General features: G+C 28.9%; 1 protein-coding gene across 1 annotated transcript in view; it reads left to right on the top strand.

The window, feature by feature from the left end:
• The first annotated feature begins 2,808 nt into the window (after positions 1-2,808).
• Positions 2,809-24,693, top strand: part of LOC105849944 (synaptophysin-like protein 1) — a 44,155-nt gene continuing 22,270 nt past the window's right edge. The window contains exons 1-3 of the mRNA XM_065800895.1: positions 2,809-3,007; positions 8,814-8,969; positions 16,589-16,759. Coding sequence (XP_065656967.1) covers positions 2,942-3,007; positions 8,814-8,969; positions 16,589-16,759 — 393 coding nt within the window. The 5' untranslated portion in view covers positions 2,809-2,941. The remainder of the gene's footprint in view (positions 3,008-8,813; positions 8,970-16,588; positions 16,760-24,693) is intronic.

Here is a 24,693-nt window from a genome sequence, read left to right as displayed (position 1 = left end):
ACATTTAAACTTACATTTTTATTTTAACAAATTTGACCACTGTTTGATATTTTTACTTTGTCAAAGCCTATTTATGTTATTATCTTTCTATCTTATTTTATTTAAATTTAACATTCTAGCGGTTATCGATGACAAGACCTTATGGTCTTTTACAAGTCTCCGCATTCTTAATATTAGAAAAAAAATGTAAAAATCTTACTATTTATATAATGTATTATTAAATTTATATTAACTTGTAATATATTGAAGGTAAAATATATATTAAAAAAAACAACCTGGTCTGATGAAGCTGTTGTTTAAATTTGTAACGATTACAAACTTGCTTGTAAAAATTTTAAAATATTTATAGATCAACCTATATTTCATCACATTCTGTTATACAAAAAATATATGTATATATATGTATATATATATATGTATATATATATATATATATATATATATATATATATATATATATATATATATATATATATATATGTATATATATATATATATATACATATATATATATATATATATATATATATATATATATATATATATATATATATATTTATATATATATATATAAATATATATATAAATATATATATATATTTATATATATATATATATATATTTTATGTATATATTTATATTTTTATATATATACATATCTCACTAGCACACATACGTTGATAAAACGTTAGAACAATGTTCCACGTTGCGATGGCCCAACATCGACCACTAACGTTTTTTTTTATATCATTTTGGTTACGAATGCGACGTTGCCAACAACCAGAAAACAACGTTAATCTAACGCTGCATTTTAAGTCGGCATTGCGTAATATTTTACGTTGATTCAACGTCGTATTTTACGTCGGCAAAACGTTGTATTTTACGTTGGCAAAACGTTGTATTTTAAGTTGATTCAACATTATATTTTACGTTTACACTATGTTATATTTAACTTTTATCGAAATTAAATTTATTTGTTTTATATTTTAGCACATATATATATACACAAAAAATATCATATAAAAATTCATATAATATAAATACTGTAATGTATACATATAATATAAATACTGAAAAATACATTTTCCAATCATTAAGATGAATCAACACAGCTGATGACGCTTGATAATACCAATATAACTAATGAATAGCATCAGATTAAAGACCCTTTATTCATGATTGTTTTGTTTGTGGCTTGATATTTTGCTATATAAGAAAGTAAAAAATATATTAGCAAAGTATCATAAATATATATATATATATATATATATATATATATATATATATATATATATATATATATATATATATATATATGTATATATATATATATATATATATATATATATATATATATATATATATATATATATATATATATATATATATATTACAGCGGGTGAGTTTCATAGTTTAGACTTCATATTAACAAAAGTTTAACGTAGAAAGTGAAGCCCTATATTTAGATGACTTCTAAACAGGGCATTTTTTCAACATATATTTTACGTAGCAAACAGTCAATATTTAGACTCTTTGTCACGCAGTCTCGTAGAAATTTTCAAAATCAAAAAAACAAACAAAAAAAAAACAGATATATATCTGAAATATATCTTTTATTTTTGTCATTCCCTTTTAATAATTTCTTAAATAAAATGATTGATAATGGCAAGTTAATTAAATTTTTGGGATTATTTAATTCAGAGATTATTTTAAAATCTTTGATATATTTATTAGAACAATTTTAAACATTTTGAGCTAGTCCTATTTCAATGGATATTTTTAATTTGTCATGGTGTTTAAACTCCCGAAAATATGTCTTGCTTCTAAATACATATGTTTTATTTTCTTCAGAATTTGTTTCAGAATAGACAAGTGCCCCAGGATGCTGTGCAATTCTTTAAGTGATAAACAAAAAAAAAACAAATTCTAAAAAGAAAAAAACTAAACTAGTCTGCAAGTTTCTATAATGTTAATAACACAATTTCTTAATAAAGCATTTTTTTTCAAAGAAATTGTTTGCACAATGTGTAAATGAATCTCAGGAATTGGTAACTAAGAATGTTAATATTGAAGGATGATAATATTGGAGCGCCATCTACTCCTCACAGCCTACAATCCGTTGAATCTCAAGGAGACAAACAGGAAATGGTGTAACATAGTGAGTCATTTTTTACGTCTTTCAGACTTCCTAACAGTAATCTACTCAGTGGCGTAACTCGGAGTGCGGGCCTCTAAAAGAAATAAAAAAACAAATATGGCAGAAAATTATTTTTAAAGGCCTTTATATATTTATTTTTTAGAAATTTTTAGGTATACAGGAATTTTTCTAGTTTTACGTTTCACCTGTTAGTCTAGAGGGGTGACATCAAAAGTTTACCGCTATGGGTGACACCAAGCGAAACCACTGACTCTACTTCATAAAAGATTCAAATTTGTGCAAAGAAATACACATGTATTTTAAAGAATTGGTGAACATAGGCATTAAATAACCGTAATGTGGCAATAATAGCACTTTTTAATGTAAGAGTTTTAAATGATATTGGGTCGTTAATAAAAGGAAAAATGACTACTTCCCGAAAACAGCAAGTACTTAACAATACTGAAATTGTTGAAACGAATAATCGCTGCAATAACAGCGATTATTCCTTATTTAAATATTTAACACCTAAAAAAGTCCCGTTTGCCAATACCTAAACAAAACAAAAAACAAAAAAACAGCAACAAAAAAACAACAACAAAAAACAAAACAAGAAGCCATTAACAAACAAGAAGCTGTTTTGCACGCTGTAGTCGGTTTTACGGTACAGTTATAATTACTGCTTTTCAATTATTAACCATTTTTATAAATTGCCGAATTGTTGTTACCATGAACTGATGAAGATTTGTCGGCTAATCCTCTCTGTAGTAACCGCAGCGAGCATACTACGACCTGTGACTAAAAATGAGAAACAGTCCCAACTTTGGAGTATTAAATGAACCTAGAGGTTTTATTAAAATTTTGGAAGTGGTATGTTTTTTATCCTGATCAAAAGGTTTCTTAGATACAATTTTTACCTTACAATATAATGCGCACACACACACACACACACACACACACACACACACACACACACACACACACACACACACACATATACACACCACACACACAAAAAAAACCCCACCTAAACATGCACATGTACACGCACACAAAAACACCTAAACACGCACACATACACACACACACACAATCACGAAACAAACACACACGAAATACATCAACATACAATACAAAAACAACAATATAATCACCAGCGAAATTATTACATTGGTCTACATACAAGAAAGCAATATCAATATCTATGGTTCACTTTCATGTAGCATGGGTAAAACAAGGAGAACAATTTCGAACTTGAAAAAAATGGGTTAAAAGAAAAAAAACAAAAATTTTATATTATAAAGAATGATATATCTGAATAACAAAAACAAAATTAATGATACATCTGATATAACAAAAACAAAAATAAAACATAAAAAAGATACATTCCACCATAAAAGCCAAATAAATTTTCGATTTATAAAAGAGTATTTAAGTGCGTTTTTTAAGTCTTGTTTTTTTTGAATTGTAAAAAAAAAACATGCGTTTAACTTGGTTTTAGATAACTTTAGCTAATTTTAACCAATCACAACTGAAGGTTAGCTATAAAACTTAGTATTAATTGATGGAACTATTAATCTACCTCTATGTGAATACCTTGTTAATTTTGCATGCAACTTATTAAGGAAAACCATCCATTAAAAAAAATGGAAGCTTTTGCTTTAGGCCAGTTATATAAAGAAACAGTTTTCAATTTTAATGTGGTTGTAAAAGTTTAAGATTAGAAGATCATTGAATGAATTTGTATTAAATTAGATGGGTTTTTCCCCTAAGATAAATAGCGATATGTTAGGTGAGAGTTTAATAATGCTGCCTGTGCTAAGCAATTAAAAAGTTGTATATAGTTACATCATCAGCAAATAGAATCACTTTGAATGTATGATTATCAGCACTATATAGATGAAGAACAACACAAGTGTTATCCATCAAAGATAACTTAAATACTGCAGTTACGAAAAATTGATTCAAAAAGTTATATAAAGTTTTCCACATGCATATAAAATGAGCTCATGGATATAAGTTTAACATGTCAGACTTTGACAAAAGCCTTTGATATGTCAAGAGTAATTGTCCTTGCCTCACCGCTTTCATCTAATGTTCAATAAACATTTTTTTTTATAAAAGTCAGCAGTAGAGCAAGAGAATTAAAATCAATTGTAAGTTGTTAGACTTAAGATGATGTATTAGAAGTTTGTTAATCAAAGACTTTAAATAAAATGTTAGACAGCTAATAAAAGTAAGAAGACTGAAAAGTTTATAGCTATAAAGTTCAGAGTGATTTCTAGAGTTTTATAATTCAAGAAAATAAGATTCCTTTATGCACTTGATAAGCATTTAAATAAGGTGTGTAGTAATAAGGAAAAATCTGGAGAATACTTTTGTAAAGCTGTGACAGTAAGTAGTAAGTGACCGGGGTCTTGGCCCTGGCTGAAAATAAAACTTTTAACAGCCAGGCCCAGTAGAATTATAAGGTTCAGCAGGGGTTGATAGCTGGGGCTAGAAAAATATTTATTATATCTTCAATATTATGAGTTTATGCATACATTTACTATTTACTAAATACTGAAATATATATATATATATATATATAAATATAAATATATATATATATATTTTTATATATAGACCTTGCCTTTTTGCTTCCCACTGAGGAACACTTGTGCACACTCTTCTAAAGCAGTTTACGAGAGCAATTTACGGCTCTTGCAAAAGTATAATTTTTTTCATAAATATAAACTGCTTCCTTTTCTTCTCTATTTTTAGATATTGATTAGAGAAGTTAAAAATTCTTGTGCAAGCTACATCAAATAAACAAAAAAAAAGTTCCAGATTGATTTTTTTTGATTACAAAATGTGATTGCTTATTTTTAGTAAAGGAAGTAAAGGAATCAATTGAATCAATGAGTAGCTAGTGTGAAAACCTAAAGAAAATGCTTGACTAAAGATTTTTTTAATGTTACAAGCAAATGCTTGTAACATTAAACAAGCAAATGGTTGTAACAAGAGTAAAATTTTGTATTTATAAGCAATTTATTTAATAAATAAACAGAAAGTTTGCCCAAAAATTGAAAGCTCTCATTAAATGCTGTTTAGAGGAGCAGATGGCATGTGCATGTGTCATCCAGTCCTTGCTATTTTTTATCAAACCCAGCTCCAGTCAAATTTCAACCTTGGTTACTTACTATCCCTGAGAAGGAGAAAACTATGGCTTAACTTGGAACCTGAGAACTTAAAATAAAAACATTTATACCTGCCTGAATCCATAATATTATAAAGAATGCACAGTTTCCTGCAGAAAGACAAAACAGTTAACACAAGGACCATTATGAAGAAAATCATGAAAAGAATCTTGGTTAGACTTAAGGTTGTTGTAAGAAGTGTGATTGTATGGTGAATCTGACATCGATTTTATAAAATCCTTTGACAAAAAGTATGAGATGGTCCCATGTCCTATTGTACCCCCTATGCTGTTGCCTTTTTCTCACTAATCAATTCAAAACTATGACCTTATATTTGTGACCCAAACTTGTCTCCTTATATTGCTTTCACAAACAATGACAACTTTTATGTGCAACATGCCACTTTAATGCAATGATATTTTACAGTACTTTATGGAATCAGCCTCTCTTAGAGCTATCACAGAGTTTGGAAAACCTGACTACCATCCAGCCTCAGAACAATTAAACTGAGTTTTAAAGCAATCTCCTCACTAAGTGTTAACAGAAGGAGTTGCCTTGCCAATACCGAAAAGGCAATGCAACTCAAAACCCATAAGTCGAGTCAATAAAATCCAGTTTTCAAAATCCTATACAAAAGACAATGTAATAAGCTTCATATGTGCTAGGCTATAGATGAAGCTTGCTGGTAGGATATAGGTTTTAAAAGGATTTTTGATTTTAGTCTTTCAATTGAAATTCCTTGCTAAATAAGAGAACAGCTTCATTCCATGAATTTTAGTCGCTTCAAAAAGAAAGTTATCCATTTAAAAGTCAGGTTATTCCATACCATTAAATGAACAAATCTTTGCAAAGCATATCCATTGTTAAGTCTAATTCTGACCTGAAATAACTATAATTGTGGCAAAATAATTTTTGCCTAACAGTTGGCCAAGTGTGCTCTTGCTGAACTAAAACCTTTCATTTTGAGGAAACACGCAGATAGTTCTAAAAAATTAGGCATTTTAATATCTCATCCATTTTAATTTTATTTTAGATACAATTTAGAATATTTTAAATATTCATAATCTAGTTAAAATAATAGCTGATATTAAACTCAACTTTAAGGTTTTTATTAAGGTGTTGTTATACATCGTGTGTTTGTGTGTATGTGTGTTTGTGTGTGTGTGTGTGGGGGGGGGGGCATCTATAAAGTACATACACAATAAAACCACTGATTCAGAACATTCTTCCCCCACTTCTTTTTTACAAAATCAACCCTCTTTTCTTCCCCTACTCATATTTATTTAAAATATTAAAAGCAAAAAAGCTTTGGTTTGTGGGGAATTATTAAACATTTCCCAGTGACACTAATGAATTCACTCGTTTGTTTATAATTGTTTTATTATCATATGACTGCAAATATATTATTTACAAATATCATCCTTTTTATATTAAATTCAGAACCACAAAATATTATATTAATAACTTTAAATACATGTAATAACGTTATAATAATTTCCCAATACCTTAACAAAGACCGCATCATTACAAACACATTAATGTTAATATTAAGATACAACTGCTAATTGTTTGCTAGTTTCTTGTAAGGCGTAATTTACAACACACTCCCCCAATTAAAGCTGAGACTTCATCTTTAATCAGGCATCTTGTCTTCTATGATGCAACTGATTTTTTGTCTTGCATCTAATTTTGCCCGTTTCTGTACTCTTTTTAGGGTTTCCATTTTTTCTCCAATTTCCGCATTCTTTTTAGATTCAATTATTCTCTCTGCCTTATAATCGATTTCCAGGTCACACACAAATTGCATTGGTCATTCAATCGCATAATTGTTTCCCAATCGTATTTTTAAGCCACGCGTAACTACGTCTTTTTAATATTTTTTTTTAAAGAAATATTATTTATCAATGTTCTAGCAGCCTTGACCATGGTCACACTGCTTGACACATTTAACATGAATTGTTTTAAATGGTTTTAGTTAATTTTAGAGTGCTGATCTTTTTTTTTGTTTTTTGTTAATTCACCTTCCCAAGGCCGAGAAAGCCACTACAGACGAGGAGACTACTTAATTGTGGTTATAACCCTCTCTCAACTCTATAACTCTGAAACACGAACCTCGACGAACAAGGCCGCTGCGTGGAGAAACAAGTTGAGCGCAGTACTACCAGGGACGTGGTGGGGATCGAACTTTGAACCTTTTGCTTATAAAGCGAGCGCTCTACCATGACACCACTACTGCATCTGAAGTGAATTTTGCTCCATTGCTTCAAAAATCTATGTTTTTACTAAAAAGCTAGAAGAAATGAATCCATCATATACATATCAACTTGCTTTGATGTCTTGTTTTAAAACTCTCTATTACTTGGTGATGTCATTTGTGGGTTCATACTTTTTCTTTTTTCTGTCTGTAGGCAAGAAATCTAGCAAGATTTAATTGTGTCATGATTTATTAACCTTCCTTAAATGAACCATTTAAATTTCCTGCCATTCTAGAATTACCTAATCAGTCTAGGTAATCAGTCTTATTTTTTTAAGCCATGTTTTAAGAATAGTTTTATCTGCACCATAATGGCTCAGTTTTATGGTAATGGGTATTTTGGATTATTTGCTGCATCTTCCTTTTAAAAACACTGAACAACAATTCACAAAAATAATATTTAGTTGTGTGATGATAACTTCGCATGCATAATTAAAATTTTTGTATTTCAATATTGCGTTTATTGTAGTAAAGAACATTTAACAGGAAGTATCTATGCAAAAAATTGATTGAAGCTGTACATGTTAGGACACCTTAAAACTGATCTTCATTTATATACACTACTAACATTTGATAATGTGATAAGTCTTAAGTTGTTGTGAAATTTAATTTTTTTTTTTAATCCTGAAAATGTCCCGGAGTTAATTATCCTTCTGTCCTAGAAAGAAAAAAAAAATTGATAACAGTCTTGGAATTTTTTTTTAGTGAGTATGGATACTGGGGCTTTTATTTTAAATTACACTTAAGTGTATATAATTACACTTAAGTGTATATAATTACACTTAAGTGTATATAATTACACTTAAGTGTATATAATTACACTTAAGTGTATATAATTACACTTAAGTGTATATAATTACACTTAAGTGTATATAATTACACTTAAGTGTATATAATTACACTTAAGTGTATATAATTACACTTAAGTGTATATAATTACACTTAAGTGTATATAATTACACTTAAGTGTATATAATTACACTTAAGTGTATATAATTACACTTAAGTGTATATAATGGCATATTATGCAACATAAAAAATTTAAACAATTCAAAAAACTTCAAATGTTGAAATATTATTTATTTTTTTACAGATAGCTTAAATTCATTTTTATTTATATTAAATTCTATTTATTAAGATAAAGTATCAAAGATTGTTAAAAAAAAATTGTGTTCTTTGAAATGGCCTATGCATCTTTTAGAACAAGTATTCTACTTAAAAAATGTTTAATAATTTTTTCTAGTTGTTAGCCATTTTTGCATTTTCTTGCGCTACAGGCTACCGAGGCCATATTGAAGTTATTCAAGAATTTGGGGCAGGTTCACCATACAGTGCAAAAACAACGTTTAGTTATCCGTTTGATACCAAAGTAGATCTACCACTGAAATATAATGATACGGTATACTTTTTGTTTATATTGCATATGTAGGTTTAGTTGATTTTTTATACTTTTTTGGAATTTGTATTTTTTAGATTTTTTCTACACTACTCTCTTAATATTTCATATACATTTCTTTCTTAATCTTTTATATACACTCTACACGTACATACACAAGACAATTTTGTGAAACCACCCTGAATGTTTATCAGAAATGACACTATTTAAAAATCTCTAATGACCTCTTATCCATGTAACAATTTCATAGATACATAATCAGTCTTCTCCGTTTGAAATTTAATGCCAGCGCACAAAAAAGTGCTGGCAGAATGGTCATTTTTAAGTTAGCCTGCGTGATTTAAAAAATTCTTTTTTTTCCTGCTATTTAAATTAAAATAAAAATAACGAAAATATTGCTTTGAATAAATGCTAGATGAAATAATTAAAAAGAACTGGTAAAAAAAACAACCTTATTTCATAAAAGTTGAATAAATAAACAAAATAGTTTTGTTGCAAATTAAAATAAAAGTTTTTTTTATTTTTTTTGGCAAGCGCTTTTTATGCGCTCGCTAAAGTTTTTGCGGATGTGTGGGTGAGCGCAAAAATACTTAAGCGCGAAAGCGCTGGCTAAATGGAGAAGACTGCATAATGGAAATTGATTTGGTCTTTATAAATTGTCTATGCACGTTTTTTTTCTATTATTAACCTTCCCATAGCCGAAAGGATTATTTAGGTAAATTGAGAAGGTTAATTTTAGAACATTAGAACTTGTTTATTTTATTTTATTTCCTTTCATGAGGAATGTAGTGAGCAATTCCCTCACTGATCTGTTCCATCATAATATCATTATACTGCTCTAGTTTGTTAAGTTTTTCCAATCAAATTGTTGTTCTTTTCAATCTTTTAATAGCCAGATTCCTGTTGTTTGGCAGTTTAACAACATCTTTTTTCCAATGCATTCTAGTTTCATAACAACCTTCGTTTGTTTGGTGTAGCTTTTGGCTGAAGTCTTGGTGAAACAATGATTCATTGTTTGTGTCTGACAATCCAAGTACTTCAAGACTACACATTTGCTTGACTTCCTCACAACCAGTGTTCAATAAAAAAGTTTAGCTTTTATATTTTTGTGACTATTATTTGACAGGCCAAGAACCTTATAAAAATTTCTGTACATTTGGCCAAGAATTTTATAGAAGTTTCTATACCTTATAAAAGTTTCTTGAGACTTCTACATAATTCTGCAAAAAATACTCCTATAAAATATATTTATATATATTATCTTTTATAAAATGAAAAGAAATGAAGCTGCAAGGGAGTTATTGTGGAAAAGCAACTATTTTCTATTTGTTTCAGCATGGCCTATTTAAATTAAACAGCCTGATTTGTTGCATTTTCTATAAAAAATTAAGAGGCCAGTTTTTTTAATGCATAAAAGCTTGATTTCTTGTTATGGTTAAGAGTTGTGTTAACCATAATTGTTTTATTCTTATTTTATTAAAATGATTAAATAATAGTTAAATATTTTTATGAGTAGTTACTCTATGTTTTGCTGGATTTTTTGCTGATTGCCTGCTTCAGTTCATTCCAATAAGACAGAATACTTATATAGGCTTTTAGATAGCTATATCAACATATATCAACATGCTACTAAAAATAACCTTAGATGTTGCTAAAACTATCCACAACTCTCCATTGAAAATAATTTTAAAGGTTTGTAATTTTTTATTTATTATAATTGCAGTTATTAGAAATAAAACATGGATTTTTTTTTGAATATTAAATAATAGTATTATGCTTTATGTTTCAAACATGCATCAATTAAAGTTCAACAAATTAGGCCATTTATTTACAGTAGACTTAGAAATATCAGACATACCAACTGTTTTGGAAGAAGTATCAGGTATACCAACTGTTTTGGAAGAAGTATCAGACATACCAACTGTTTTGGAAGAAATATCAGACATACCAACTGTTTTAAAAGAAATATCAGGCATACCAACTGTTTTGGAAGAAACATCAAACATACCAACTGTTTTGGAAGAAATATCAGACATACTAACTGTTTTGGAAGCAACACCAGACATACCAACTGTTTTGGAAGCAACATCAGGCATACCAACTGTTTTGGAAGCAACACCAGACATACCAATTGTTTTGGAAGCAACATCAGACATACCAACTGTTTTTTGAGTCAATAGCTGTTAATAAAATTCTTAATTTTTCATTGTCTAATAAACGCAATCATATTTCTTTACCTAAATAGCTTCACAGTGATGAAAATTACAAATTAAAAACTTGTAGTATGTTTGAAAAATCATTGACGAAAGTTGTGTAATAAGTAATTGCCTGCTTCTTGTGGTTAAAATGTATTTGCAAAAAGCAGCCCAGTATCAAAGTTGTAAATAATTTGGTGAAGATTGAGAAAATAGTATTTATAAAGAAGTTGTTTTTGTTTTTATGATTGTAGGGTTTCAAAATTTTATTCTTATGTTGTGAATTCCCCACCTAAACTTTGCACAACAGGTTTATGTTTGAAAGAATAAATTGATGAGAATATTACCTCAATGCACCAATCTGAACTTAAAATAAGTTACCGATAACCATTCTATCAATGTTAATGCATTTTCATAGTTTCATAAAGCATATACTAGAGATGGAAAATTATTTATTAATCATTCAGTTTAGAAAAGGAGCATTTAAAACATAATTATTATTTGAAATACTTCGTTTTATAAAAAATGTAAGAAACAACTTGTTGAGTGTTACTGCTGGTTAGATTGCAGAGAATATATTTCATATAGTTTATTAAAAGATCAGTTACTAAACAGGCAAGAAAAATTAATTATCAAGTCACTTATCTTGGAAACAATGAACAAGTTGTCAACCTTACATTAACAATGTTTAATGAAATATTGATTTATTTTCCTGAAATAAATAATGCTTATCATTGTCATATAAGTTATTTATCACACTTAATTTAAAGCAGAAACTCAATTCACCCAATCAACTGTGAAACTTGTGAAAGGTGAAATAACAAACCCATACTTTATAGAGAAACAGCTAACTGTATTGAAATTTGATCTAAATGTAAATATTTTGCATTAACCAAACAAACTTCTCATGCTCTAATTACAACACTAAGAGCTACTGTATCTGTTATGAATGATTTGCTTGAAAATGTCTATACATTTGTTCTTACTTGTTGATTCTTTGGAGCTAGGTAAGTATAGTTAAATGACCAGTGGTAGATTTTTTGTGAGTCTTAGAAATATACAATAATGAAAAGATTTTGGCAGAAGTCTGCACTATAATATTTTCTGAGAAATTATTTATCAGACATTTGATAATCCTTAAAACATATTATGCAAGATACTGCTCAGTTGTCTGCATAAATGCTAGTTTTAACTTTCTGAAGATAGCATAGATATATATACTATAGCAATTTACATTTGTAAAAAATTAAAAAAAAAATTTGGATGTTGAACTTATGATAAATGTTATTTTATGCAGAGGAAAACCTATATATTCAATTCAACCTCTGTCTGATTTTATTTGTCATTTTTTTAGTATTCTATATATTATTTCTCCTATTCTAATCAAACCTTGCAGTCATTCTTTTTCAATTAAAAATTTAAAGAACAAATTTTAAAGATTTGTTATAGCAATGTTGTAAAAAAGATTTGCATAGCAGTGTACTAGTGAAAATCACTAAAAAGGGGGGTATCAAATATAGATTTTGTATTGTTAATAATATTTTTTATAATAATTATCAAAAAGAAATGACATATTCAGCAAGTGAAAGAATTTAAAAAAAGTCAAAGACCGAATAAATATTCCTAGTAAAAATGTATTTCTTTTTTTAACTTCAATTATAATAAATAAAAAATTACAAATCTTTGATTTTATTTTCAATGGAGAGTTTTAGGCAATCTTAGCAACATAAGTTTATTTTTAGTACAATGTTGATATATAGCTATCTTTAAACCTGTTACAGTATTCTATGTTATTGGAATAAACTAAAGCAGACAATCAGTTAGTGAAAAATCCAGCACAAAAAAATGTAAGTACTCAAAAAAAATATATTTTTTTCCTATCTATTCGCTTCCAACAAGGCTGCAAGCAGCCACTAATTAAAGTTGGAAGTTACTGAAAGGAAAAAGATAAAGATTGTAGAGCAAGATAACAATTGACAGACGGCTTAAAGGATTGCAAATTATATGAATTAGGAAAGCAAGATGAAGAAAGCGAATTCCAAAGAACTGATGTTCGAGGAAAAAAACTAGACGAATAAGGGCTTTTGGAGCACTTAGGAACAGTTACAGAAAAAGGATGACACTTAATTGAATGACAAGTAACACAAGAATGAATTTTAGTATATGGCACAAGAAACGCTAGCTCTTTAGAGCAGTGCCTATTATAGTATTTGTAGAAAAGAGAAAGAGAAGCAACATTACGACAATGTGATAATGGTTGGAGGTTGGCTGCAAGAGCAGGTCCAACTATGTTTACAATGCGTTTTTGCACCTTGTCTAAAAGAGAAAGGGCATCATTAGAAGAACCGCCCCAGATATTGCAACAGTATTCCATACAAGGCCGGATTTGAGATTTATAGAGATAGAGAAAAGAATCCAAAGTAAGAAAGTGACGAGCTCGATAAAGAGATGCAACCTTAGCAGATGCTAATTTTGCAACTGATTTGATATATGGTTTCCAAGAAAGATTGGAAGTAAGAGTTAATCCTATATGATGAAGAGTAGATGACTCATCGAGTACATCACTGTTCATAAATATAGGAAGTTTAAATTATTGCGATAACGATTGGCTGAAAAAAATTGAGTTTTATCTGTATTAAAGTTCACCAGCCACTACGAACCCCATGCTGTAGCAGAAGTGAGATCCTTTTCAAGCTCAAATGCCCCCTCAAAGCAATCAGAGGGTGTTAGTTTCTTATCATGACAAGAATAAATGGTAGTATCATCAGCAAACAATGCCACCTTAGATGTGAGAATATCTGGAAGATCATTGATGTAAATTAAAAAGAGTATAGGGCCAAGGATAGAACCTTGAGGAACCCCTGAAGTTACAGAATAAGAAGAAGAGTGCTGTCCATCGAGGATAACTTTTATGCTACGATTGGAAAGGAAGGATTCAATAATCTTAAAGATGTTGCCAGATACACCATGAGAAGAAACCTTATGGAGAAGACCAGCATGCTAAACTTTATCAAAAGCATTTCAAATGTCAAGAGCGATGACCATAACCTCTCCACCTTTATCTAATACACAATAAAACCTATCGGTTATTACTGTTAGCAAATCAGCTGTAGAAAGAGAAGATCGAAATCCATATTGATGATCAGAAAATAAGTTATTAGATTCAAGATGAGAAATTAAGTGTTTGTTGATTAAAGATTCAAAAACCTTGCTTATGATAGGAAGAAGACTAATGGGACAGTAGTTTAAAAAATCATATCACTCTCCAGAATTTTTGAAAATAGGTATAACAGATGCCGCTTTCCTGCAGGCTGGAAAACAAGACTCTGATAAGCACTTGTTGAATAGCTTTGAGAGTATAGACGATAACTCTGTAGAACACTTCTGCAAGACAATAACAGGTATGTTGTCCGGGCGACAAGCTGTAGAAGTATCTAGACAGGAAATCACTTTAGATACAGAAGCTGGAGTGATACGAATGTCAAGCAATGGATCAACCTGTTTGTTGGCAATATCAGGTAGAACGCAACTAGTGGAATCAAGAGATGATATTGATGAAAAATTTTTAGCAAGCAATTCCGCTTTGTCTTTAGGTGAGGTGACAAAGTCTGAACAATACAAGAGAGGTGGAATTAAAGATTTGTTTATTTATTGATATTATTAAAGATTCTCCAGAAGTTACGAGAGCCTAATTTTTGTGATGAAATACAAGATTTCATAACCTGAGAATAGCGGGTTTTGGCGTTAGACAAAACCTTTTTACAATGGTTTCTAGCAGTAATAAACAGACGTCTGTTTTCTGGAGAATTGTTTTGCTGATAAATATGGAAGTAACGGTTTCGATTGGCAATCGCAGCAGCACAGTGTGAGGAAAACCCTGGAGGAGAGTGAGGCTTGATCTGGAATCGTCGAGAGGAATCAAAAGATTCCATACCAGCCTGAATCCTTGAAGTTATTTAAGAAGCACATTTGTCGACAGGAAGACAAAGGATTTCTACCCAAGGGCCATCATGAAGAAAATCATGGAAAAGAATCCCAGTCAGCTTTACTGTAGTTGTAAGAGGTTCGATAATAGGGGGATTCAGGTGATGAATAAGAATGAGATATTAGTTTTAGAGAGATCAAACTGTGATCAGAAGCACCTAAGGGTGAATGTGGAGAAACTGAGCACTGACTAGGATCAGAAACAAGACATAAGTTGAGTAGAGAAGGTAAATGATTCGGATTGTCTGGAAAGTGAGTTGGAAAGTTGACTGTTTGAGTTAGGGATTGAGAACGGCAAAAGTTGTGGGCTTTAATGCCTGGAGAATCAGTGACACTAGAGCCAAGCCATTCAGAGTGGTGAGCATTAAAGTCACCGACAACAAGTATATTAGCTGATGGATAAAGAGAGAGTGCTTGGTCAATATGATCAGAAATAACATCAAAAAGAGTGCAGTCTTGAGATGAAGGAGAGCAATATAAAACAAAGAGAAAGAAGATAGATTGAAGTGGTGCTAAACGAAAGCACATGAAAGAATAGTTTGTGGATTCAAACCTAGTTTCACGACAAATGGGTGAATTCTTACGTAATGCTATAAATTCTAATGTAAATGGCCATACCAAGCATGTGACTATTGGAGTCTTTACGAATTAAAGGAAGATAACCATCAACACTAAGATCACAAGATGAGACAGCTGAACTAAAATTAGTCTCACAAAGAGCAAGTAGGTCCGGTGAACTTTGCAAGAGATAAGTCTCAACAGAAGAAAAGTTACTTCGAAAACCACGAATATTAGTGAATGATAGGTTTAGAGAACTTGGTGATGACGATGGTTTTTTGTGTTTTATAGTTTTTGGTACTTTATTCATTTTAAAATTAGATTGAAGAACTTGACTCAAAGCATAGATAGTACTCAGAACACTGTTTAATAGCCCAAGCAATTGCCTTACTACTACTAATAAACCTTAAGCCATAACAAAGGGCTCCAAATGTGGCCTCCGCAATGCACACCAAAAGTACAAACAGGAACACCATCCATGCGCAACATGGCACTGTTAATACTTTGATATTTTTCAGCTGTTGATGGAATCAGCAACTATTATAAAATCATTTTAATAAAATAAGAGCAAAATAATAAAATAACATCTTATAAGAGCAAAATAATAAAATAACATATTTTATAAATAAAATCTAAAATTATATAAATAAAATATAATCAAAATAATAGAATAACATATTATAAGAGCAAAATAATAGAATAACTATTATAAAACCATTTTGATAAAATAAGAATAAAACATTTGTAGTGCAAACACAACTAAAAAAACTGACCTTTTATTTTTTAGCAAAAAATGAAACAAATCAGGCTGTGTAATTTAAGTAGGTCATAGTTTCAGGCATAGTGTTTTTATGTAGTGTTATAGACAAGTTCTTTTTATTATAGATTACAAATTTAGAACTTATTTTTAACCAACGATCTTCATCAGAATTCTTTGTTGTCATTGGTGTATTCTGCTTTTTGTATTGCTTGATTATTTTGGTTTACTATGTTATGTTTGAAGAGGAAAATGCTCAATCAAGCACTGCGACAGGAATGCTTTCTCTGCCCGTTATAGTGAGTCGGTTAACTTTTTTTGTTTTAAATTTAATTTTTTTTTGTTATTTTTTTTTTTCTATTTTAACATATTAGCATGTTAATATATTTGAAGTAATGATTGGATGATAACAGTTTACTTAACAAAAAAAAAAAGCATCTACACTATATTAGTTCATTTCATTATTTGATTATTGATGAGTACTAGCTGGCCAAACCCATAAAATAGAGATCTTGGTAGGACTATTCCACACCAACCATTTTTACATGTATACCTTCAGTATTTTTTAATAAGCGGTAGAAAAATAATATATATATATATATAATATTTATCAGCGGTTTGAATATTAATACTGGTCTAAATAATATTTAAAATTTCCACTAATTATATTTGGTTTAAAAAGTTTGAAAAACTTGTGGAAATACCTAAAAATATTTCTAATAATGGATATGTGTAATCATGACCCGTAAAATATGTATCAAGTCTATTCCACATTGACTATTTCTATACTTATTCTTTATACAGGGTAACTCTAGATAACTGAATACGGGAATAATATTTAGTTGCGAACAGATGGCCAGATTTTTTAGTCGTTTTGAAAACATTTCAAAAAACAAAAAAAAAGCGCAAAAAAGATTAATTGGACCGATGAGAGAAAATTATGTAAAAAAATAAACTAGAAAAAGTAAATAACTTCTAACATGAAAAAAATTAAAGCAAAATAAATTACGTTTAGAACAAATAATTTCGAAACATCGCTCTTTTATAAATTTTTTTATAAAATTAAGCGACATTTTTTATATAAAGTAACATCTTACCATTGCTTAATAAGGAAACAAATGTTCTTTTATTTATTAAAGAGTTTAATATAATTTTTTGTTTATATACTAGTGTCTTATTTCCAGTGCTGGATTAAGGATGGTTGGGATTAAAAGGGGCTATAGCCTCGGGCCCCAAAATGTTACGGGTCCCGAAATAGTCAAAAGACTTTTTTTTTTAATCATTTTTACGCTCTGGCACATAAAAAGGCCTCCAATATAAAAATAACCCCCAGCCCCAAAAAATCTAACAAGATTCTAATAAAACTAACGCTAGCTTAAGTTTTATTTAAGCTAAATTATTTTATAAATAAAAAAGTTAACTTTTTAATAACAATTTTATGTTCCGCGTGAAAATTTTAACACATTTGAAGCAATTCTTCTTAGATGAACAAATCAAATAATTAAATCATTGAGTTACTGGAGAAATTAAATTAATTAGATAGAAATCAACTAAAAAGGTTAAAAATACTTTTAAGTAGGAAGCAGAAGTGATTCACAATATTGCTGATAATGTTTAGTGAGTGGGTTTTTTAATTTTAATTAGTATTTAAAACAGAAACAAGTAACCTTAATTATAATGAGTATGTAAGAATGACAACTGAAGCGAAAATATTTAGAGCTAGTAAACCAATATCTAAGAACTTCAAAACTTTCCTTTATATTTAATAACTTTCTCTCTCTCTCTCTCTCTCTCTCTCTCTCTCTCTCTCTCTCTCTATATATATATATATATATATATATATATATATATATATATATATATATATATATATATATATATATATATATATATATATATATATATATATTTAAACAACTTTGAAATGTATTCTACAAAATAGAGTGCTCAATGTTCTTAAAAGAACAGAGCAATTATATATTAGTAGAAAATTACTTAACAAAAAAAAAAAAAAAAACTTTGTTAAGTGATTTTCTACTAATATATATATATATATATATATATATATATATATATATATATATATATATATATATATATATATATATATATATATATATATATATATATATATATATATATATGTATATATATATATGTATATATATATAAATGATTCTTACGCCAACACATACGTCACTTTTATGACGTATGTGTTGGCGTAAGAATCATTTTTATGTTTTATAATTACTTTTGACTTTCGTCCAACATTTGCGTGTTGTCAGAAATTTAAAACCATTAATTTAATTACAAATTAATCGTTTTTTAAAAAACCACAAAAGTGCAAAATTAATTGACCAGAATGTTTTTAAAAACATTCTGAATGTTTATATTGTTAAAAACATTCAGAATATAAACAGTTTTTATTTTTTTTAATAAAATATTTTTATTTTTATCTTTTCATATCATATGTATGTATATATATGTATATATATATATATATATATATATATATATATATATATATATATATATATATATATATATATATATATATATATATATATATATATATATATATGACAAGTTACTTTGTATAGATGTTTATGTTTAGTAACCAGAAACCTCTTTTATGTTTATTTTATAATTAGTTTTAATAACTTTGTTGATTATTAACAATTTCATTGAACGCAATTATTGATGAAAGTCTTTTTGTTTACAAAATAAATCGTAAAAATTGCTTTAAAAAATTACATTAGAATAAAAAACAGATACACAAATTTACATTTACTTCGAAAATACATACTTTTTTAAAAAAAATAAAAATTAATAATACATAAAAAACATTCAAAAATTTTGACAATTTAAAAAAAATATATTTCAAACATTTATTTTTGTAAACAAATATATAAGTTTTAAAGATTTAGGGCTTTGCAGATGTGGCTCCGAGAATGAGCCATAGTATTAAAGTAATAGTTCGTTTGATATCCTTATAACAATTATTGCTAGAAATATATACACAACAAATTTCGAATAATACAATTTTTAAAACAATTCAACAGAAAACTCAAGAACTTTATTTCGCTTAGTCAGCGTATTTTTTGAACCAATAGAATTCGTTTTTTCGTAGATTTGGCAGGTTTTTAGTGTTCACGAATATTCTTTTTATTCTTCCGCACCAAGAATTTTGAGAACATTCAAGTTTATATATGTTTCCATGTATGTCCGTAAAACAAAATTTTTTTTTCGGACATACGTAAACTTAAATGTTCTCAAAACAACTACAAATCCTGGCCAGTTTTTCGCAACTAAATATCATTTCCGTGGTCAATAATCAAGAGCGAGCGCTTCCCATTTCTGACTATATCTCTGGGTTCTAGAGATATAGTCAGAAATAATGCTGACTCAGCATTTTAGTGATGAAGCGACTACAAAGCAACTTTGACATATAGTATCTTCATGATGGCTTGGGGAAATTTCCTTAAATTTGGTACCCCATTAGATTTTTACTTAAGGAATCTAAAAATGGCACCCTCAAGACTCAATTGTCTCAGGAAATGCCTCGTTTATCCAATTTTGTTCAAAATTATTGACTTGTAAATTTATGAATTTTGGAGGTAAAATGAAGACTGGCCCAAAATCTTGAGTAAAAAGTTTAATTGTCTATCAATATTTTATATTAGGTCTACTGAAAAAATTAGATTCATCAATAATTGATGATTTTAAGAAATTTCCCCCAGCCATTATGAAGATGCTATATGTCAAAGTTGCTTTGTAGTCGCTTCAGATAATCACTAAAATGCTAAGTCAGCATTATTTCAACTGACAATATTTCTGGAACCCATATTTTTTTAATATGGGCTGCAAGTGAGGTAAAAATGAACAAATTCTGAGATGTAAAGGGCAGTGGTGTACACTGGATTTTTAGATGTTTGAGTTTTGACACTTGCAGGCATTGTGCAAACTCCAAACTTTTGTATGTTTATGCTTATATCAAAAAATAATGTTTTGCGAAGAATTGGAGTGATTAAAGCTTGGGAACAAAAAAACTCTAATTTTTGGGCCCACCCAGCCCTTAATGTGAGAGCAACGAGTTTATAAAATATTTTCTTTACTATTTTGATCAAAATTCATATTCATCAACAAATTTCAAGTTTCATGAAATAATCTCTTAGTGTTCAGTTTATATGACTCTGCAATGTTTACAGCCCCCTCAAATTGAAGGGGTTAAAACTTTATATGGTCATAGTTTTTGAAAAATAAGAGATTATTGCATAAACTGAAGGTCATTCCATATCATCCAGATCATGAAGGGTGTCATGATCTGGATGATATGGAATGACCCTATAATAAAAATTATGTGCTGTAAAATATATGTTACATATGTTGAAGAGTTGTGGACTGAAAGATTGAAAAATATTGCAAGCTCTTTAAACCTGGGTTTTAGTCAAATTTTTATTCAATTTTCTCCATGTTTTTCATGGAACCAACAACACCTTCTGCTTCATTTCTTCATTTTGGTATGATATAATAAAGTCTTGGATCAACTTTGTATTCCTTTCTGCACAATTATTTGTAATTTCATATTTTTTGCAAAACAATTTAAAGTTGTCAAAATGAGAAAAGTCTCTTTTTGCAGCTAATCTAACCTAGACATGGGTAAGCTCTGATTACCTAATAAATCTAAGAGAATTGTAGATGATATGATTATAGGCATTTTGGGTTTGCCCTTCATGAACTTCTTAAGAATTAGAAACGCTAAAATTTTTTTGAAAACGCTAGTTTTTGCAGTATTTTCATCTTCTCTTCTTTCTCAACATCATCATCAGCTAAATACATTGCAACAAGCTGTTGACTTAAATACCAGATATAATTTTGCATGCTTTTCAATAGTGATTAGGTAAGCTCAGGATATTCTTTACTTGAATCAAATGCGTCCTTGAAAGCTGATATATCATTAACTGATATATCATTAACTAATGCTTTTTTTTAATTTAATTTAATACTTAAAGACTTTTTGAACAATCAAGAACAGTAACTCTCTTGAAAGAACTGTCTGAACTATCTTCTTCTCCCTTTCATTCATGATCTTGATATGTTCTTTGTTATTTCTAATATTAGCGAATAAGTTGCATCTGCTATAAACCTTGCTTCATGGCAAGCTCCTGGCTGATGAAATTTTATAGCAGGAACATGTCCATCATATATAAAAATAAAGTTGACAAAAATGTTTGTAGTCTCCTCTCTTGAAAATGCTTTTATTTAGTGCAGTCTCTCCAAACTTTAATGCTGCCTTGGCTATATTGTAGATAGGTGGTCCAACCTCTAAAGAAGTCCAGTTAAACCTAATCAGATTTTCTGACGAGGTGTCAATCTTATCAATAATTTTTAACCAGACCTTTGAGCACACATAAATTTCTCTTCTTGGATACTTAGTCTTGGCACCAGTTAGTTCAGTCATTAAATGTTTAATATGTTCTTCAATTATATGGTGACAACATATGCTGCACAGGTGTTACACTAATAGCAATTTTCTCACAGGTCTCTGTCAGGTCATTTTTGTTTTCCAGCACTCGAAATAGCGGCCAATCAATAATAGTAAGTGACCAGAGCCCCTGCTAAAAATTAGACTTTTTGCGAACCCGTTACCGGCAAAATTATAAGATTTAGCAGGGGTTAATAGCTGGGGCTAGAAAAAAATTTATTATACTTTTTGTATTATAATTTTATATTTACATTTACTATTTATTACATACATATATTTTTATATTTTTAAACTCTAATTTACTTTCAACAAGATTGCAAGCAACCACTATTATGTTATGAGTTACTTTAAAATAAAGGACAGGTTAAAATACTAGAAAAATGGTTAACTGAAGACTTGAAAAGTTGCAGGATGTATTAAAAATGTAAACATGAACATGGGGAAGAGTTAAAAGGCTTTTTTGATGTGCAAGGACAAAAACTGAATTAATAAAAGTTTTCATAGTATAAAGTGACAAATATAGTAAAAGGATGCAACTTGTTGAATAAGAAGCCAAGTAAAAATGAGTTTTGTTTTTTCAAAATAGTGATGATTGCTTGTTTGAACATTTGTCTTGATAGGAAAAAGGAAAGAAATGCAACCTTGCAACAATAGGAGAGTGGTTCAAGCTTTGCAAATAAACCAGCTCTAACTACATTTACAATGAGCTTTTAGACTTTGTCTGAGAGTAAGAAGGTTGTTATTGTTAATATAGCAATGCCAACAATATCGCAATATTTTTTTGCAGTAAATAGAAAAGTTTTGTTGCCTTAAAAAATTTAAATCCACAAGCCACTGCAAGCCTTAGGCTGTTACAGAAGAGAGATCAGAATAAAAACCAGCGTTTGTTCTAAGCAATCAAATAGCGAAGATTTTTTTCAAGACAAGAGTATAAAGTTGAGTCCTTAACTAATAGAGTTACTTTAGAAAATTTAAAAAAATTTTCATGAAGATTGTTATTGTAGATAAGAAAAATTACAGGAGCAAAGACAGAACTTTGTGGTACCCTTAAAGTTACTTGAAAAAAAATAGAGTGCAGGCCTTCAAGAATAACTTTAATTCTGCAGTTAGAAAGAAATAATTTATTAATCTCAAAAACTTTATATAAAGAAACTAATAACAGAGTGAAGACTAATTGTAGGATAGTTGGAGAGGTCAAAGTGTTTTCTAGAGTTTTGAAAAATTGGAACCACTTATTTAGCACTTTTTAAAAGTTTAGCAAAAATTAAAGAGAATTCTGGAGAACACTTTTTTAAGACTATGATGGAAACTTTGTCTGGAACACAAACTGTAGAAGTGTTCAATTGAGAATTAACTTAAGCATTAGAAGCCATAGTGATTTTAATGTTTAACAATGGGTTAATCTGTTTAACTGGCAGGAAGAGTGTGGCCATTAGATTCAAGAGTTGAATTAGAGTAAGATTTTTTCTCAAAAAACTCTGCCTTATAATGGGAAGAAGTAAAAAGTCAGACCCATGAATTAGAGATTAAATGTTAGACTTTAGTTAATGACACTGTTGAAGACTTACCAAAAGCCTCTAGATTCTAACATCTGAGATAAGAAACAAGATTTAGTAAACTTAGAATAACAGAGCTTAACATCAGATAGGATCTTTTTACATTGGCTTCTTGGAATAATAAAAGAACGTTTGTTTATAAGAGAGATTTTTTTTGTAAAAAAGATGAAAAAAATGATTACTGTTTAATAAAGTAACTGCTCAAGACAATAAAAAATGACGAGTAGAATGAGGCTGGATTTAATATTAAAGAGAAGGAATAGATGCTTTTATACACATTTATACCATTGAATATATGCATTTATACCAAAAGGAATAAAAGCTTCCAAGATGTGCTTTATGCATACATATTATGGGCATAAACTTATACTTTTGCTATTTATTTAGATGCTGGCAAACAATATCCTTTCAGATTTATATAAACTTTAGTATTTGTATGGTGTAATATTTGCCAAAATAGAAGATGATCAGATGAATGTGTGGTGACTCTAACACGACAAGAAAAGAAGGCATAGTCTTAGGTTTAAAAAAATCATCCTATCAGACAACGTTTGTTAGAGAAGATTAAAGTGATTTAGGTATCAGCATGTAGAGGTACAAGCATCAGGAGAAAATAGTAGTGGTAGAAGTAAGAAAACTTGAAGAAAGTGTCTTATATATTGTATGAATGAGGTTTAGTTAAAGAAAGAAAATGCTCTAGATTGTTTATATCAGATAAAAAGCATAAAATAGGAAACCTTAAGCTTGATGATGACGACAATGATAATGATTATGATAATAATAATGATCATGATCATGATGGTAATGATGATTATGATGATCATGTTGATCATAATGATGTTTATATATACATATATATACAAAATATAACATGAATTTTGAATAAAAAAATATACTTTAGGATATATAATTGTTTATGCAGCCCCAGTCACAAACCTGGCCCCAGACGATTATCAACCCCAGTCGTTTACTAATCAATGATCAATGATCGGCTACTTTTAGAAAAATTGATATTTTAATCTCCTAAAATTAAATCTGGCTGATCAAGTTTGATCGGCAGTTATTGCTTGTCAAACTATAATAATAGTTAATAGAAAAACATTTAAAATACAGAAAGTTAAAAATATTAAATTAACATCAAAACTATGTTTTAAATTTAATTTGTTTTAATTTAATAACAAACAACTTATTT

Source organism: Hydra vulgaris, chromosome 07 (assembly GCF_038396675.1).
Source record: "Hydra vulgaris chromosome 07, alternate assembly HydraT2T_AEP".
Taxonomy (NCBI): Eukaryota; Metazoa; Cnidaria; class Hydrozoa; order Anthoathecata; family Hydridae; genus Hydra; species Hydra vulgaris.
The sequence above is the reverse complement of the archived record's forward strand: the minus strand, read 5'-3'. Positions and strand labels throughout refer to the sequence as shown.